General features: G+C 44.5%; 1 protein-coding gene across 1 annotated transcript in view; it reads left to right on the top strand.

The window, feature by feature from the left end:
- Positions 1-20,539, top strand: part of LOC138557788 (cytadherence high molecular weight protein 2-like) — a 123,712-nt gene that overhangs the window by 9,183 nt on the left and 93,990 nt on the right. Inside the window, exon 2 of the mRNA XM_069642635.1 lies at positions 13,864-14,047. Within this exon, the coding sequence (XP_069498736.1) occupies positions 13,864-14,047 (184 nt within the window). The remainder of the gene's footprint in view (positions 1-13,863; positions 14,048-20,539) is intronic.

The following is a 20,539-nucleotide window of genomic DNA, read 5'->3' as shown; positions in this document are numbered from 1 at the left end:
CACACCTTGGAAACAACTACCAGGATGCTCCTTGTAAAAACCTAATTCTGGTTTACTACTCACCGTTGCATGACCTATGTGATCATAATTGCTGTAACAATTGCCCTGCTTTTATGTTTATGCACTAGCAATTCTAGGACCATGTACAAATAACTTGAAAAGTGTGTCTGAAAATTGCTTTTTGTTTTGTTTTGTTCGATTTTCAATATGTTTGCCAACTTGAAGGCAAGTGCTGTTCATAAAAATTACTAAATACTAAGGGAAACTGAACCCCTATTTCCTCTTATGCTTTGACCTTAGTCAAATAAATAAGCTAAAAGTCAACCTTTAGATTCTTCCTGTTGTATTTATACCTCGGCTAATCATGAGTATACAATGTCTTTGATATTCAGCATGTCTATTGAGATAATCTTTGCAGAAAATTAAAATGCAAATTGAAGTAAATATATATTGTTTCAAAAGGTGTCAACTAGAGCATTAGGGTCAGAGCATGTACAAGCCTGATCATTGAGCACTGGAAGGATAAGAGGGAGAAGTATGTTGCAGGTAATGTCACGTTTATTACATGTGGCGATAGCAGGTGCAATAGTTGGAGTAGGTTTGTATAGAATGTTAAAGGTAATTAGGTTGTGGTCAGTCCACACACATGGTTGGTAGGAGATAATATTAATGGGGCAGTTGTGAGCAGCTAGCCAGTCAAAGATTCTACCCTTAGCGTGTGTAGGTTGGTTGGTATGCTGTGTGAATCCTGCATTCGTGAGCATGTGATCGATAGTCGTGGCCGCAGTGTCATTAGGATCGTAAGGCCCAGGTTAAAATCCCCTAATATCAATATTTGGGAGTTTGTTTTAGTATTGTGGGTTATGATGTTAGAAAGGTCCTCAGCAAAGGTGAATAGTGGCTCTGGCAGCCGGTAAAGTACATGGAAAGTGATGGTGTGGTTAGGGGTGACAGCTAATTTGGCTGTTAGTGCTTCCATAGAGGAAATTTGATGCACAGTAGAGAGGTGGAGTTTAGCGCGTTTTTATAGATGATAGCAATACCACCCCCTTTGGACTGGTTTGAATTGCGATCATGTCTGATTATGTTGTAGCCTTGAGGAATGGCAAGAGAAAGTAGTGGGCCAGAGTCAGCATGAAGCCAAGTTTCAGTGATAGCCACGAAGTCAAGGTCAAGAGTTAGGATGAGGTCGGCTACTTCAAGAGCGTGTGCAGTGAGTGATCTGACATTGATCAACGCTCCCTTGATATTGCTAGTATCAGGGAGGTTGGAGTGTGATGTGGGTGAGTGTGGTAGGGGTGAGGGCGAAGCGGTGGTCTGAGGGTATTTGTTGAGACGCACATGGTGGTGGGAGGCATGAGTGAGTCATGAGCCAAGTCTGGCATTTCTCATGGTGATGGAGCAAGGTATGTTAGGTGTAGGTCTGGATGCAAAGTGTTGGAGCCATAAGGCAGGGTTATTAAGGTATGGGTTGGTGTGGTGAGCGAAGGAGGGCATAGTTATGGTGTTGTGGCGGTAGGGGTGTGGTGTGGAGACGGTGGTGTAGTTGAGTACAGGCACACCAGTGTAGAATGTGAGGTAGAGTAAGATAGGCAGTATTAGTGCAGATAAATTAGGGAGGGGGGTCTGAAGCGAGTGAGTGGCTAATAAGCTGCTAAAGGGGAGCATAATGGCATAACGCAGTCCTACATTATACAGATGGGTGCGAGAAGTGCCACGGGGTAATTAGTGACAAGGAGGATGATAGACAGTTCATCAGGAGTGCAGCAATAGCATGCGCAAAGTGCTAAGCAACAATAACATTTACCTCAGTAACAATAACTTTAGGTCATAAACAGTTAGCGTGGGTCAACAAACAGCTGTAGGCGTACATGAGAGTGATAATCACCCGGTGGAACGCAGGTAGGCTGGACTCAAAATATAGGTGTGGCATAAGGCATATAAAGCAAAGGCATATAAGGCGTATTGCGCAATGGAGGCAACGAGTGATAATAGGCGCGTGGCGTCAGGGGACTTAATGAGCCGCTTGTGAGACAATACGTTATGGAGCCAGCGTAGCGTGCCAGCAGGTGAAGGTCGGACTAACACCAAGGAAAGAAATCACACATAGGATGCCCCATAAGGAGTGCAGGAAAAGGTGCGGGCAAAACAATCAGCAGTAAAGTCACTGTATATTGCTACGCAGCAGTGCAGATGGGCAGGAGCCTGAGTCACATGTGGTTCTCACCATGTATCAGATGATCGGTGCGGGCGGGGGTGTGTTCCTGTTTTGGCACAACTTGTGAGTGACCTTGCGCAACCGGCAACTCGGCACACTCGGTCAGCTCCGTCAGCAATGGAGCGATCTTTCTCTGCCTTACTTCTCTGGCCGGCTCTCGCCTGCCGGTTACTTGCATGGTAGAGCATGAACTTGGGCCACAACTCACTGCACCCTGCAGATCAGTGAGTAATGACTAAGCACTGGGGACTACCTCGCCACTAATCTCCAACAGCCGTTGAACCACGGTATGCCTACAACATTCTACCTTCTTGACTTACTTAATCTCACTCATTCCTACCGACATCACAGTTTGTCCTTGGGAAAGTTGTGCTAACATTTTCGTTTTGTGTGTCTATGGTACCTTACATCAAACATCGAATTTAGGTGCCCTAACATCTGAGCTGCCAATTATGATTTGTGTGTTTAGAGTACCTGCACCGTAAATCGAATTTAGGTGCCCTTACATCTGTGCTGACAATTTAATTTTATGTGTTTACAGTACCTGCACTATGAATCAAATTTAGGTGCCCTTACACCTGTGCTGCCAATTTTGCTTTGTGTGTTTACAGTACCTGCATCAAAAATTGAATTTAGGTGCATATGTTTTGTGTGCTTTGATTGCTATCCCAGTGCATTTGCTTCTTGCTTCCCTCAGCTACTCGGCCGCCTGGTGACATGAGCTTGTGCTTTACTGTGCTGCGCAGACCTCCTCTTTCTTCCGCCTTTCCTCCACCACTATGGCACTCACCATCTCTCCCATCTTTTCTAACTGCTCTACTGTCACCTATCCTCCCTCTCTTACAATGTATGGAAGAAAAAAGCATTAAAAAGATATCCTGACCACTAACCCTGGCCTACCTATCGCAAACACCTCTGACCGCGTCTCCCCCCCAGCCATGCCAAATTCGTTCATGAACATCCGTCCGATTAAACGAGTGTCAGTTGTTGACTTCGCATCTAACTTCATCCCCCTCTCTCCTCACTGCAGACTCCACCTTTGGCTCTGTTCTCAGCAACCTCCATCTTGCCATTGCTAATACCCTTGGCATGCTTGCCCCAGTCATGAGGATCCATCTATAACATGCCTCTAAGCATAACACCTGGTACGTCTCTGAACTTGCAGCCCTGAAAAGCAAGTGCAGAGCTGCAAAACGGAAGTGGCAGGCCTAAGTCTCAACCTCTGATAAACTGGTCTGTTACCTGATCCAAAGGCAATAGAAGACTCTCCATCCGCACCAAGAAAAGGGCCCACATCCAGGCTTGCGTCTCTGCTGCATCCAACAACACGGACTCTTTAAAATCTACAGAGAACTAGCCAACCCCTCTTCTGTCTCCTCATCACCTCTTCCCTTCCAGGCCCTCTGCAAAGCACTGGGCACTCACTACACTGCAAAAACTTAGGGTAAAGACATTTCTAGTCGAGCGTGTCTACTTATAGAAAGCTTGGGGGACTAGTTCCCTGCACAGAGCGATATCCCTCCAGATATTATCTTCAGATTGCATTTTTGTGTAAACGTCCTGCCCTTAACAGGTCTCTGCTCAGAGAAAGGGGAGCACACAGTTAAAGCCACCAAGCCTGCGTGCTCTGACTGACTGAGCAGCCATGCATTCCACTCCCCTCCATCTCCAACCCCTTGTCTCCTATTGCGTCCCACCCTCCCTCTGCCTTTCTCCTCCTCTCCTATCACACCTGATGAGGTCACCAGAGTTGTCCGCTCCATGAAGGTCTCCTCCAAACAGGTTTCCCCCTGCTCCTCCAGAACCATTAAGGACATCATCGGATCCCTTGCCCCTGCACTCACTGACTTCTGCAACCACTCTTTTTCTATTGGATCTTTCCCCTCCTCCCTCAAGCACTCCCTTGTGCTCCCCTCCTGAAAAAACCTTCCGCATACCTGTCTTGTCCAGCCAACTACCACACCATATCTATCACCCCCTTCCTTGGGAAACTCTTAGAGAAGCTGGTCTTCCCCAACTGACCCAGCACACTGAACTTGTTGGTTGTCTCCATGACCATCAATCTGGATTCCGAGCACCCAGAGGCACGGAAACTGCTCTTCTGAACACCTGTGAGGAATTGCTTGCATCTCTTGACTCCAACTCTCCAGCTGTTCTCATTCTACTTGATCTCTCCTCTGCATTTGATACGGTTAACCATTCCATCCTCATAAAATGACTACACAATACCCTTGGCATCTCGGAACAGGCACTGGACTGGCTGACCTCCTTCCTCAATGACAATCTGTCCAAGGTTACTCTGAGCAGTTTCTCCTCCCCTACCTCTATCTCCACCTGTAGCATCCTTCAGGGCTCCAACTTTCTCCCTGGCTCTTTAACAACTACCTTGCTCCACTTGCACACCTCATTTCTGCCTTCTCCCCAAACTTCCAGTGTTATGTAGATGACACACAACTCTTCTTCAAACTTCCCTTATTCCCTTCTTACTGCCTCTGTAGAGGAGGTACCAAGCACGATTCACACTCCAACTGCCCATTTTGAAGTACCAGGAACGTTCACGCCGAAATATGTGATGTATGATGAGCAAATAAACCAGCAGAGAGCCGCAGTGGGCTCTGTCCAGTACCTATCAGACTGACAGCACCCATTGAAGTACCGACACCTAAGAAAACCTGGACAGTGAGGTACCCATTGAGAAAACCATACCGACAAGTGAGACACAATGACGATTGTCAGAATGCAATACCTGAAGAAGCCAAGAAGATACTAAAAGAAGGCGAATGGTGAGTCAGTCATAACAACCCAGACTGACTCACATATAGAAGATATGACGACCAGTGGATGATGAGCAGAGACAAAACACTATGGATAAGTGACATCCTGAGTCTAAAGTGAAATAATTGATGTCAAATGCAAGAAACGTATGCCATAGCGTGGTGCAGATGTTTAGCCAGTTTAAACGTGTACATATGCAAGGAACATCAAGAAGCAGGAATTCATGAGGCTTGCTTAAGTTTAGTAGTAAGATAGATTGCGGCAAGCACCACCTATAGATATCCACCTCAAAAGAAGCACTTTATATAAGTATACTTCCACCATGCACAAGAGCAGAACCGACCAAAGGTTACTAAAGGTCTCAAGAGGAGAGCCTTGCAGCAGGAAAATCAAGAATTAAGGACAGAGAGAAACTCAGGCGAAGGCAAATCGTGCCAAGAAGCCAAGGTGGTATCAGCTGAAATAGACCCACACTGGATACAATTAATGAAGAGAAGAACAGAGTATCCTATTCAGAAAGGTCATGATTAGCCACAGATGGCAGATGGCTGGCAGAATTAAATCAAATGCACAAATTGCATGAAGAATAAGATGATTTCACGGTGTCGAAATCACGTGACCGAGCAAGCAGAAGGAATGAAACTTTCACACCTACGCATGGACTTGTGCCATGCCCAGACGCCTTACCTTTTCCAGACCAAGAAGCAGTCTGAAGGCCAAAAGACAAAGGCCCTCATTACGACCCTGGCGGAGGACCATGGTGCAATTTGCACCATGGTCCATGGCGCAGAGCTGCCAACTCCGCCATGGGGGTTGGCGGACTTACCGCCCCATTCCGACCTTGGCGGGGCGGTAAGTCCCCAATCCCCATTTACCCTTCCCCATTCCCATTTTTGCCCCATAGGGTATAATGGGAGTGGGGAAGGCGTTAATTACGCCACCGTAAATTACGGTGGCGTAATTAACAACAGGTCCCGTAGCGCCATGGATTTTTCCGCCCGGAAAAACCAGGCGAAAAAACCACCATGGCGCTACGGGAACTCGTAGTAAGGCGGAAAGGTACGCCATGCATTACGCTGGCGTAAAACCCTTTCCGCCAGGGTCGTAATGAGGGCCAAAGAAATAATTGACACATGACCACTGAAGTGATGAATGATTGTTGCAATAATTGGAGGGAGACTGGGGGTGCACACAAACTCCCTGCACCTAGCCGGCTATTCTGCACGCTGCTAAACTAGTGGAAAAGTATGAGTGGGGTTGATGCCAACCCAATCATAGTAAACCAAGTAATCTAGGGTCCTATATTTGATAGAACCAATGAGACGTTGTACTTTTAGTGAGGTCTACAGTAGCCATTTTGAAGGAAGGGCTTGGATGCCCCACCTGACACTGTTTGTCCAATCCCCTCACTTTGTTACCATATACAGATGTAGTACCTATATTAAAGTTACATTCCTAGAAACAATCACGTTATTATACATGCTATGTTTTAAGATATTACACGTCAGTGATGACGGGTTTTTAGTATAAATTATGTTTTCTTCTGAAATTAATTGGAGTTGAAGCGAGAAGGAAGATCAAGCGATTGCTGATATTCATAACTCCCTGTTTTTTGTACTTGTCATTAAATGGACTCCCTTTGCCAAACTATCGAGTTGTCATTATTGATTTGATGCAAGAGTATTAATCTGCATCGCCATCCATCTCGAGGGTGATGCTACTCATCTTAAAGTGCTGTTGGGGCACCCCCAGCTCTATGGGCCGGCTCGGTTCCTACTGCACACTTGGTAGCAGAGATAGATGGTTATCGATTATCGATTAGGTAAGACACCCATTGACCGTTGATATAAGTAACTCTAGGTCTTTGGCAATATCAGAAGTCCTTTGCCATCCGGCTAAGTAGACCGAGAGGCTCCCCATAGATAGTGGTCAGTCCGAAGTGTAAAACCTCAGGTTGAGGTCTGAAGGAACCTGTGCTTTCTCCCATGAACCCCTTCCCACTTCTATGAGCAGCTGACCAGACGAACAGCAGGGAGAGGTGGTAACGAAGGCGGTGATCCCGAGCATCCAGAGAGGAAAAAATTAGAACGGTGAGTGAAAAAAGACTAAATACTTTGGCAAAAAGTTGCATGCCTTAGAACAAGTAAGGGAAGGTAACGGAGGGAGGTGGGACAAAAAATAATGTCAGAGTAAGAGTATAATATATATATATAAGGGGAAAGAAATATTGAACCAAGGGTGAAAGAGCAAAGAGAAAGATACTGGGAGGTTACCCGAGCATAGCGAGAAACCGGGAGGTTAACTGAGCTAGAGAAAGGATACCGGGAGCATACCCGAGCTAAAGGATACGCCTAGATACCAACGCTTTAATATAGCGCTAGAAGAAGCCTGCATTCAAAGTCCTGAAAAAATAGGACGCTATAGGAGAACAAAACTATTAAAAAAGACGCTTTGAAAGGGATGGGCTTACATTCCATGTCGGAATAGTGATAGGGGCATGAGATTTTTCTCTGACGTCATGAGGTAAGAACATTTTGGGGGGAATTAGCATGAAAATTACACGATTGTATAGCTAGGATGTTGTATGACATGAATTGATGGTTGCTGTTTGAAAAAGTAAAAAGACATTTTTTGGTGAAAATACGGGATTGGAGCTTGCAACGATTGGTGCTCGCTCATATTGTTGATTTTGTTTAAGAAACGTAAAATGTAATAAAGTGTTGTATGAGGAGAAGATAAATAAATGTAAGCATGGAAGACATTACACAGTTAGTACACTTGTGCAAACAGTTGCCAAAACATGCACCTAAACTGAAGAAGTACAGTGCAGAATGGGTTAAAGGAACCGCCCACAAAATGTTTATGCCATGGCCCCAAGGCGGATCGCTATCTAAAACGGTCCTACAACACATGACGACATATTTGCATGCCACATACATTGGAAAAAAGTTAGATAAACGCCTAGCTAGTTTAGAGCTTTGGAAGATGTATCAAGAGGATAAGGAGGAGGTGCCGCCATTACATTGGATAATTAACATATGCACAAAGGGGGGTGAAATGCCTTCTGCGCCACCCACCCCGTCTGAAACAAAAAGCGAAGCCGGTAAAGACAAAGGATTATATCCGTTGAGGGAACTTAAAGCAGCCATGGGATATAGCAACCAGGCATATGAGTCACCTACGCAAAGTAGTGACGAAAACCCAGACAAAGATAGAGATAGAGATATCACCTCCAAAGTCCAGAGGGACAAGGAGAGGCACGAGAAAGAAATAGGAGATCAAGCACAAGCAAGTACATCTCCAGATACGAATAGACAGGGAAAGAGATGCAAAGGAGATGAGGACAGAACTGATGAAATGGCATTCACACAGAACGAATGGATGGGAGGTCAGATTCTATTGAAACTCAACGGTAAAGGCATTGAGGACATGAGACGAAAGGGAGAGACAGACGATTCAAAATGAAAAGAGAAGGAAAAGGAAAAAGGATTGAGATACGAAAGAATTAGGAAAAAAGATAGACAGAGACGAGAACAGTTGTATCGCGAAGAACAAGAAAAGAAACGCAATCATAAGCCAAGAGCAGCTAATGATCAGGAGAGGCAAGAACAACGAAGAATAGAGGAAGAACAACAAAAGATAAGGGAGAAGAGAATAAAAAGACAAAGGGATGAGGAAATATGAAGGGCAAATGAATGTAGAGATGCAAAGAAACAAGAAGAAGACAGGGTCAGAGAGGAAGCAAGGAAGCACAGAGAGTTCGAAGATGACATAGAACGCAAGCGAAGACAGAGGGCACGGTATCTTGAATATCTGGAAAGAGAGGTTAAAAAACACGATCCAGTAGTAGACTGGGAAGACATAGAAGAATTCTTTCCTGATTACGACTTAGTACCAGGCACGTCTAGGGCAAATATTGAAGATGACTTTGACACCAGAAGCATTGTAGAAACGATTGATAGAATATATGATGAAATGGAGCTAGAACAAGTACCCCAAGGTTGAGGAGAGGACGAACATTTTGAGAGCGCTCAGTTGTATGACACTGAGAACGCCTCCCGAAGTAGCAGTAATAGAGAGTTGTTCCTAGACAGGTTGACACTAAATAGACATGAGGAAGATGAGAGGAGTTACACATGTTGGGCACAGACAATATCAGATTCGGAGAGAGAGGAATATGAAGAAAATGAAGACGAGAGAAGACACAAAAAATGCTTCTCTGGAGGAAAAGGAATAAGATGATCAGATTCTAGCAAGTCTGCACCTAAGGCATCAAAGTCAGCCACACAAACAGACAGACACAAAGGAGTATTTTACGGTCAGAGGGGGGTGTCTCCACTGCCCTATGTGAGCCGACTAAGGACATTGCCAGGTTGACGGCACTGCAGGACTATTACCACTGCAGTGAATAGAAAAATGATGAGAGAGGAAAAGGAGTGTCATGTATTACAATTCCTGTTGCTCGAAAAAGGAGGAACGAGGCCACAGTACTTACCATGGCCACACATGGATCGAGAAAATCTGAAAAATAAGCTTCCAATGTTTACATCGGGAGCCGTAAAGTGGACACATGAGCTAGAAAAAATGACAGGAGGCAACACGTTACCTATCAGGGATATCAAAGGACTTTTAATCGCCATACTTGGTGATAGAGCTGACGATGTGTGGACATGAGCAGGTTATCCTGGCGTGACTACAGTTAATACTGCGCATGATGGAGCTCCATTTAACAATTGTACTCCGCGGTATGGAAAGCATTACGATTGCTATACCCGCATACTTCTGACATGGGAGCTATAATGACACGTAAAATGAATAAATCAGAAGATCCTTTGCTTTACTTTCAGAATTTCCAAGACTCATGGGTGCTGGAAACGCGGGAATCTTGGGGGAAATCTATACCCGTGTTTTACCATATATTATGCCAAGGGCTGCCAGATCAGGTACAGAAGCAACTCAAGAAATTGGTAGGAATCGAGGCCAAACCATGGTGTGAAATACAGTTGACCATAGCTCACTATTGCAGGCTACTGTAAGAGAGGAATTGCAAAAAAGAGGCTGCACGAAAAGCTGAAAAGGCAAGATTACTGCAGAATTTGTTTTCAAAATATGCCATTGAAGGAGCAATGATAACTAGCACAGACGGATCGAACATACAGCAGGTCAATAATCAACAGCAGGTTAACCAGAGCAGTAATGGGTTTTACCCCAGAGGGAGAGGCTTTCGAGGAAGAGGATGGCAGAGTAATCAGGGAGGTTTTCAAAGTAACCAGGGAGGTTTTCAAAACATGCAAAATGGCAATCAGGATATGTCAAATGGGCAAATAATCAGACCACCACCAATATGTTGGACATGTGGGATGAAAGGGCATCTAGCACGCACATGCAGAAGTCAAGGCATGGTGCAAAATGATCAAGGAACAAGAATAGGCATGGTTAATCCACCTGTGTTTTTACTGCAGGTTAGAAATGGAGTTGCACAAAATCACATGGTGCAACAGCAAGCGCCACGAGCACAGCAAAGCTTGCAACCTCAGAACTTGATCAATTTTCCACAAGGACAGTCTCAACAGTCACAGATGCAACTGTCACAGACAACAAGTGCAAGACAGGCATTGAATTCCGGAATGAGAACCAACATGATGGAGGAAGTCCATTCACGCAGCATGGGACAAAGTTATGTATGGATTAGGACAGCTCACTGGGAAACCTGATGTGTTCTATGCTATCAGTGACACCAGACCCTCACGAGGAACCAAGGGTAGATGTCGTTATAGGGGATAAAGAATATTCCTTCTTAGTTGACACAGGTCCAACATGCTTGTGTATATGTCAAGGCAAGTTTTCCTTGTCCGGCAATGCCATAAATACTCAGGGCTTCACAGGAGCAACAAGTCGTGTTCCTTTTGCAAAAGAACTTCGAGTCTCCATAGGAGAATGTGACATGAATGTGCCACTGCTATATTCATGGCAAACCTCAGTAAATATATTGGGTCGAGACCTAATGACAAAGCTAAACATGACAATATCGTTCACGGAGAAGGGCATAGTATGTTCAACTCCTGGGATGCATTATTTGAACGTATGCGAAATGATTAGAGAATACTCAGGACAATCGGCTATGAGAGCTGTTCCACTGGAACCAGAAATATTTGGATATGGAGTACGCATACTAATGGCAGGGCTACCAGGCCTTGCAGACAAAACCATCAGAACCCCAGAGGAGTTTTTATTTAGGTCAAGAATACCTATGCACAAGGAAAAGGGACAAGTATTTCCCTTGGCAAGACACAGCCATAGTAAGAGGGAAAATGGCTTTGATCGATGGTTGTGATGATGAAGGCAGACAATGGTGCACAGTAATCGCCATTGAGGAAGGGTACAGATTGACTGACGTCACTGATGATGATCTGTTTGACCAACAAACAGGTGTAGATGAAACAACAGCTGAGGTAAATCTCATTTTCTGGGTGAGAATGATCCAAAGAGAGGTGTCCCAGAGAATGATGCATTAGAGAGTGTTGGCTTGCAATATGTGGACGACATCTTAATTTGCAGCACAACAGAAGGAACATGCAGACACGATTCTATTCAGCTATTGGTGTATTGGCTGAAAAAGGATATAAAGTTGACAAAGAGAAGTTACAATACTGTCAACAAGAAGTGCTGTACATAGGCCAGCTGATATCACATGAGGGCAAAAGGGTTACCCCTGAAAGGGCTGAAGCCATATTGAACACAGCCAAGCCACACACGATAAAACAGATGCAGAGTTTTCTAGGATTATGCAATTATGTCAGGGCATGGGTCTTTGACTACAGCTCATATACCAAGCCCTTGTTGCAAGCCCTAAAGAAGGCACAGGGGATGAAAGAAAAAATCGAATGGACTGAAACCATGGAAGAAGGATTTATTGAACTAAAAAGGGCCATTTGCACTGCACCAGTTTTAGGAATTCCCAATTATGCAGAGGAATTCTACCTGTTTTCACACATGAATGGCAGTGTTATGGCAGCAGTACTCACACAGAGAACCACATTGGGGTACATGCCCCTCGCATACTACAGTGGTAATTTGGACCCAGTGATGAGGGGTCACTTTCCATGCGAACAAAGTTTAGCTGCCGCAGCGTTTGCCATAAAGAAGGCTACAACCATTGTGATGGGATGCTCAATGATGTTGTTCGCCGAGCACGCACTATTTGCTATTCTGGAGAAACCAAAAGGCACATTGACATCTCAGAGAGCTTCTGCATATGAAGTGATCATATCGAATCCATCTATTACGATAATTTGATGTAAAATAGTGAACCCAGCTATGTTTATAGCAGAACCAGTCACTGAAGGAGAGCCGATCCATGACTGCGTGAATTATGAAGAATTCTATGATGAGATTCCCAGAGTGAAAGAAAATGCATTGGCAGAAGGATAAATTGTCTTTGTTGACGGTTCTTCGAGATCGATCAAAATGATGGGCAAAGATATACAGGCACCGCTGTGATGAAGCACACGGCAAATGGAGAGTTTCGAGTACTTATTAGGCTGCAGAACTATTGCCATTGATACTCGCACTCGAGAATCACACAGACCAGGAAGTGATGGTATACCGTGACTCCGCCTATGTGACATCAACAGTGCACGCAGGCTTAGCGTGCTGGAAAAGGAGAAGCTACCTCCGAGCGGACGGCATGTCAGTGCAGCACACAGCCCTATTGGACAGACTGATTAAGCACTATAGCTCCCAGTGGGCATAGCGGTCATGAAATGCGCTGCCCACACAAAGGGAACAGATTTGACCTCACAAGGAAATCAAGCAGCAGACACAGAAGCCAAGCGTGTGTCAACCAAAGACGAAGTTATAATGGATGTGGAAATAACTGATGTGCATGAGAGAATGATTGTTGCACGAAGTGAACCTGACAGTTATAGCAACATGGAGAAAACCCAATTAATGGAACTGCAAGGGGAGGTACCACAAGAGGAGAAAAATCTTTGGAAGCGGCGGCGTGTTCTTTAAACCCCTCCAAGAGCTTGTGGTGACAAGACAGCACAGGTAAACCGGTGATGCCTATAGCCCTATTGAATATAGCACTGGAACAGTTGCATTATCCAGCACACATGACAAAAGAGAATCTAGCAGCAACGCTTGCTGAAGACTGGTTTATACCGAACTTAGCAGAGCACGTTGCATTTTTTTATGATGAACTGTATAATCTGCCAACAGTTCACGGCTGGGCATACACTACAAGTAATTAGAGGAGTCATCCCAAGGCCCAATGGACCTTTTCAGCACTTGCATGTTGATTATGTCGATATGATTCAAGTATGTAACGGGTACAGGTATATAATTGTTGTGGTGTGTCCATTCTATAGATGGATAGAAGCAGGTCCACGTACACACCCAGACTCTACCTGTGTGGCCAAATTTCTGGTAAGGGAGTTATTTCCCAGATGGGGAGTGTGTGAGGTCATGAGGTCCGATAATGGGCCTCACTTTGTCAATGCAGTCTTTGAACAGATTAGCTTGCTGCTTGGTATAAAGCACAAGTTCTCTTCGGCGTATCATCCGCAAGGTAATGGGATATGCAAAAATCTCAATGGCTTGTTAAAGGAAAAGGATAGCCAAGTTGAAGCTTACTCTAAAGAAGGGATGGCTACACTGTCTTCCATTGGCACAGTATGCACTCAGAAACCAGCCTGGTTCTGACCATCATCTTACGCCGCACAAGATCATAACAGGCAGAAGGATGCACACGCCACTGACACCCCGAGATAGAGCTAGATGTGATGCTCAGCCATCAGGAGAAGTTTTAGGGTCTGAAATGCAAAATTACTTCAATTGCATGACATCTTGTCTTACTGTAATTTCAGGACAGCTGCAGCGACGACAAAAAGGGTGCAGGGCAGCACAGAACACAGAAGGAGATACTACAACAGACCAATTCAGGGTTTATGTGTTCCACCACTGTTTCTTGGGGACACGATCCTAGTGAGAAACCACACGAGAAAGAAGTGGCACGAGCCAAGGTTCAACGGTCCATTCAGAGTGGAGAACGTTACTCCCTCTGCAGTCAAGCTACAAGGAAGAAGAGCTTGGATATTTCTGGGTGACATCAAGCCATACATCAGAGAAGGCCCCCTGCCCGCACCCCAATGCGTAGAGACTACAGACGATGGGGTAGAACCACAGCACGTGCAGACGAGATCCATGACGAGGAAGAAGGACGCATGACCAGCAAAACAAAGACAAAGAACTTTTGTGCAAGTTGTGGCTTAAATTTAGAAATTTTCCTCTGAGCAAAAAAGGGGATAGGGACATAAAACACGGACACTCTATGCATTCTAGTTGCAGGGTGAAGAAGAAAAATTGCACGTATAAGCCACAACATAGTCTGTTGGCTTTGAACTTTTGACTGAGGCATACTGAAGCCTTGATGAGAAAAGGACATGCCAAATTTTGCTCGAGGATACACAAACAGGAAGAAAATACAGTATCCAGACTCTTTCCAAACAGGAGTATTATTTGGACTCACTTATGGTGTCCCACAGCAGTGACATCACTAAGGACATTTTAACATAAATCGAGTTAGTACTGAGATCATACCCGTCGTTAGTGGGAAGGCTCACTAACATCACTGAATTTCTTAAAAACCCTGAAAACGAAAAAACAATAAGGTGACTGTTCATTGTGATCGCCGAGCAGTTCCTTCTGCTTCCGGAATACAGGGAGGACAAGACAAATGTCCCAAGCAGAGGAAACAGCGAATAGGCTTTTCAGAGTGCTATTCTTTCACTTGATTGAAGACTGTCCAGATCTTGTTGGGAGACGCACTGACGTCTTGACATTTCTTCGAGATCCAGCAAACACAGAATGTTTGAGTATAATCCTGAACGGAATCATAATTCAAGTTGCTCTTCAAGCTCATCGAAATCACAGAAACTGCTCGCAGTGAATACCGAGCAGTTCCAGAACTCAGCAAGGACAAGACAAAAGTCCCTGTCACCAGAAGATAGCAGACTGGCAAGCAACATCTTCTTTCGCCTAATTGAGGACTTTCCAGAACTTGTGGGGAGGCCTGCCAGTGTTGACGTCCGCACTTTCATCAGAGACCCAGCAAACTCTACACAGATGAGCATGCTCCGGCATGGTATTGTAATGCAAGTGAAACTTTCTAATCATCATCAGAATTTCCGGAGAAGTTTGTAGACTTTCCGCCGAGGGACAGATCGAGGAAGTGATGACAAAAAATACCCTTTTGCTGGCAGAGAAGCAACATGTCTTTGGGAGTGAGACAGATAAGAGGCATTGACCGGGAGCATGTGTATTTTGAACACGCAAACTGAGAGAATTGCTGAACCTATTACCTTATTTTTTGACATTTTCGTAGGCAGAAAAAGGAACTGTTTCGAGAAACAAGAGACAACCTATTTGTCAGGCAAAGAAGGACAATCATTCCAGTACCTGCAACCTACGAGCAGAAACAGCAGAACCCAGAGATAACGATATTATCTAGAGTGTATTAACCAGTTTTCTTTCCTTAAATGATCGAGATAGGCAACCTAAGTAGTAATGATGTCATCGCTCAGGAGGAGAGGTGCTCGTACTGTTCCTGAACTAAGTGCTGCAGACTGACCTTTAGAGGAATTATGTACCTATGCATTATATACATCGTTGTTTTACTGTCGCTGATGATTCAAACTGCATTTTGTATTGGTGCACAAAGTGTTCCAATTCCAGTGCACCCACCTAATGATGTAAGCATGAAACCCACAAAGGCACTCAGAACTTACATAGTCATTCCAGTCCCTAGAAAGTCTGACAGAGGAATGAGTGAACTTGAAATGGATATGACTAGCAATGACACACACACACATTTGGTAACAAATTGAAAAGCCGCAGACAGGGTCAGCAGAGCAAGCATGAGAAAAGGTTAATAAAAAATACATACACCCAAAGGATGAGTGCACATACACCAGGTCTAGTGACAATAACTGCAGAACCACAGGGCATAAAAGGGGAGAAGATTGGACTACCTACTATGAGAAGTTCCACACAAAGTGAAGTCAAAAGACAAATGGAAAAAGCTGAACTTTTAAAGAGACAAAAGGAGTTGGAGAATAAACCAACAGAGACTACATTGACAAGCACACCTAATCCAATGAAGAGAACAAGCACAAGTCCTGCAAAACTATCACGTGCAGAGATGATAGAAGAATCAATCTGGCTATTCATAACCAGAGCCAGGAAAAGACAAGAGGACAAGGAAAGAATTGCCAGACTTTCGCCTACTCAAATGATACAGATGAAGACGCCTGGACCATGGATGGAAATGCCTGAGAATCCTCCAGTGAGAAGAAGCTACCTGGATGCTATTAAGGATCTGATGATAGCAAACTACATGAAAACCTTGAGAATAAAGAGAAGCATGCAAGATGATAACAATGAACTAAATGACTACCTGGACAGCATATCACACTTGGGAAATAACATCTGGTACCAACACATGAAAGAAGTTGGACGACGCAGTTCAGAGGAGGAATGCTTTGCTTGTGCACTCCTACCTTACAGCATGAGGAAGTAGAAGATCTTCGTAGCTGTGGAAATTGATGTCCAGACAGCACACTGTCTATCCCACGTAGCAATGTGCAAGACCAGAGGTCAGTTCATGGGATGTGATGCTTCGCTCAAATGGGCTACTGAAGCAACTGATCCAAATGAAGACGATTATGTCCAGGACATAAAGACAAGGAACAATGGAAAAACAAACCACATTATGATCAGATATGAGAACCCTGGAGTTAAAGGAGCAGAGATCAGAAGAGAAACAAATCAAAAACTGAACGTTCAAGGAAAAAGTCCAGAAGAAGCTCGGAAGTGGAAGAATAGAGGTAAAATGCAAATTTGGCGAACAGTGCTTTCACATGATGGATGGGAGAAAGGAGTAGTAATCTGCAGAGCATGGATGGTCTTCGGTCATTACCAGCCCACCATTGACATAGGGCCTCATTCCGAGTACGGCGCTAACCAATGGCGCTATTAACGCCTTGGTTGACGCCGTACCCGGACCGGCAGCGCCTTGGTGGATGGCGGAATCACCGCCCCATTCCAAGGTTGGCGGGACGGTAATTCCCCATTCACCAAGACTCTTCCCCATTCCCAAATGAGCCCCCATAGGGCTCAATGGGAATGGGGAAGATGCAAATAACGGTGACCGTTCATTACGGTCACCGTTATATGCTTGGAGGCCCCTTTGCGCCCTCGACTTTAACACCTGCTCAAAGCAGGCGTTAAGGGCGAGGGCGCAGAGGGAACTCGGAGTATGGCGGTAAGGGAATACCGCCACCGGTCTCGTTACCGGTGGCCGCTATCCCTTACCGCCATACTCGGAATGAGGCCCATAGTATGAATTGGATGCAAGCCGTTATGGCCAAAACTTGCTAAACTATTGATATGGGTCGAAGACAGAGGGGGACCCTTGCAGATAGTGCCATTGGAAAGTCCAAATTTCTGCTTCAGGAATAATGGCACAAGAAAAATGGGAAAGAATCAGAATTGTGGCCGAGTCTTTGACGCTCCAGGAATGGTACACAGTACTGCAGTGATCATGGACCAATATTGGGCATGTGGATCCAAAGCATATATCAGGCTGCCGAAGAATTGGGGCAGTATATGCACCATAGTGAATGTCCATGTTCCAGCGTTGGTTATTCCAAAAAGTGATCTGAATATTGACAGTTTCCCGAAAGCAGATGCTCACCTGAGGAAGAAGAGATCTGTGGAACTGATGAGCCGAATGAAGGGAGAGAATTACTTTTCTGCCAAATCCGAAGACGCTTTTCATGCAATCCCATATGAACACAGGCTGTTCAGCCTAACCTCATCAGTGTTCACGAAAATGTTTATGCCAAGAGTTCAGGTTGGAGCAAATACTAAATGGTTTCAGATAACCAGATGGGAGTTACTGCAGACCAATCAACACGACCATAAAAGGATTCAATGCAATCAGAGAAGAATTGAGGGCAATTCGACTAATGACTCTACAGAAAAGGTATGTCCTTGACATGATCACATCTATGGGTGGAGGTATTTGTACAAAAATCGGAGAATCATGTTGCACATTTATACCATCTCACGACGAAGAAAATTGAACTTTAACAGAGGCCATAGGTATGCTGATGAAACTACAGAATCAGATGAATGATGAAACTGATGAAGGTGACGACGACAGTTGGTTTGGATCACTATTTTCATGGGTTCCGCAATGGATGGCAGATGCATTCAAATTCCTAGGAGCCCTGCTAGTGATGATATTGCTCGGAGTCTATGTTACCAAGATAATAATTTCTCAGTGCCAGAAAACTGCGAAAAAGGCCATAGGGATGAAAATCAGGATTGATGTCGAACCAGGATGGAAGCCCAAGGAACTGACTGATGAAGAAATAAGAGACTTTGTGAAAGCTAGCATTTATACACCAGAAGGAACAAAGTTTAAATATCCAAGGAAACATAGAAATTACATGGGAAAATTGATCTATTGTAGTCCAAGTGGACAATGTCAATTTATGACATGGAACAAAGATGAGCACGTAAGAACAGCAGGAAGCTTGAAGGGAGTCATAAAGATATGGACCCCAAAGAAATATTTCTTCAAACCTCTATGCGTGGATCCAGAGGACGAAGTAAAAATGGATCCAGAGGATGCAGGAAAGGTGGATACCAAGAAAGAAGTGAAAGTGGTCGATGAATCGCCCAGGGGGGGGGAGTGTTGAGGAGGTACCAAGCACGATTCACACTCCAACCGGCCATTTTGAAGTATCAGGAATGTTCACGCCGAAATATGTGACGTATGATGAGCAAGTAAACCAGCAGAGTGCTGCAGTGGAGCTCTATCCAGTACCTATCAGACTGACAGGACCTATTGAAATACCGACACCTAAGAAAACCTGGACAGTGAGATACCCATTGAGAAAACCATACCGACAAGTGAGACAGAATGACTATTGTCAGAATGCAATACCTGAAGAAGCCAAGAAGATACTAAAAGAAGACGAATGGTGACGTCATAAGAACCCGGACTGACTCACATATAGAATATATGACGACCAGTGGATGATGAACAGAGACGTAACACTATGGATAAGTGACATCCAGAGACTAATGAGAAATAATTGATGTCAAATGCCGGAAACTTATGCCATAAGCGTGATGCAGATATTCAGCCAGCTTAAACGTGTACATTTGCAAGGAACCGCAAGAAGCAAGAATTCATGAAGCTTGCTTAAGCTTAGTAGTAAGATAGATTGTGGCAAGCGCCTCCTATCCATATCTACCTCAAGCGGAGCCCTTTATATAAGATTACTTCCACTATGCACAAGAACAGAACTGACCAAAGGTTACTAAAGGTCTAAAGAGGAGAGCCTTGCAGCAGGAATATCGAGAATTAAGGACAGAGAGAAACTCAGACAAATGCAAATCGTGCCAAGAAGCCAAGGTCATATCAGCTGAAATAGACCCTCACTGGATACAATTAATGAAGAGAAGAACAGAGTATCCTATTCAGAAAGGACACAATAAGCCACAGATGGCAGATGGCTGGCAGAATTAAATCAAATGCACAAGCCCAGACGCCTTAACTTTTCCAGACTAAGAAGCAGTGTCAAGGCCAAAAGACAAAGAAATAATTGACACATGACCACTGAAGTGATGAATGATTGTTGCAATAATTGGAGGGAGACTGGGGGTGCAGACGAACTCCTTGCACCTAGCCGGCTATTCTGCACGCTGCTAAGCTAGTGGAAAAGTATGAGTGGGGTTGATGCCAACACAATCATAGTGAACCAAGAAATCTAGGGTCCTATAGTTGATAGAACCAATGAGACATCATACTTTTAGTGACGTCTACAGTAGCCATTTCGAAGGAAGGGCTTAGATGCCCCACCTGACACTGTTTATCCAATTCCATCACTTCGATACCATATACAGATGTAGTACCTATATTATAGTTACCCTCCTAGAACCAATCACGTTGCATGCTAAGTTTTGAGATATAACACGTCAGTGATGAAGAGTTTCTAGTATAAATGATGTGTTTCTTCTAAAATTAATTGGAGTTGAAGCGAGAAGGAAGATCGAGCGATTGCTGATATTCATAAACTCCCTGTTTTTTGTACTTGTCATTAAACGGACTCCCTTTGCCAAACTATCGAGTTGTCATTATTGATTTGATGCGAGAGTATTAATCTGCATCCCCATCCATCTCGAGGGTGCTGCTACTCTTCTTAAAGTGTTGTTGGGGCACCCCCAGCTCTATGGGCCGGCTGGGGTCCTACTGCACACCTCCTTCATTCCTAACTGCCTATCTGCCATCGAGGCCTGGTATACTTCCAATGATCTCTGTCCCAACGCCAGCAAGACTGAGTTGCTTCCAATTGGGACTCCTGCACCCTCTTTTTGTCCCTCACTCTGGCCATCTTCTATGGGCTCTCCCACTTATCCTTCATCTGAAGCTAGAAACCTTTGAGTCATCATCGACTCCTCTCTTTCCTT

Source organism: Ambystoma mexicanum, chromosome 1q (assembly GCF_040938575.1).
Source record: "Ambystoma mexicanum isolate Mex_15411 chromosome 1q, UKY_AmexF1_1, whole genome shotgun sequence".
Lineage (NCBI taxonomy): Eukaryota > Metazoa > Chordata > Amphibia > Caudata > Ambystomatidae > Ambystoma > Ambystoma mexicanum.
The sequence above is the reverse complement of the archived record's forward strand: the minus strand, read 5'-3'. Positions and strand labels throughout refer to the sequence as shown.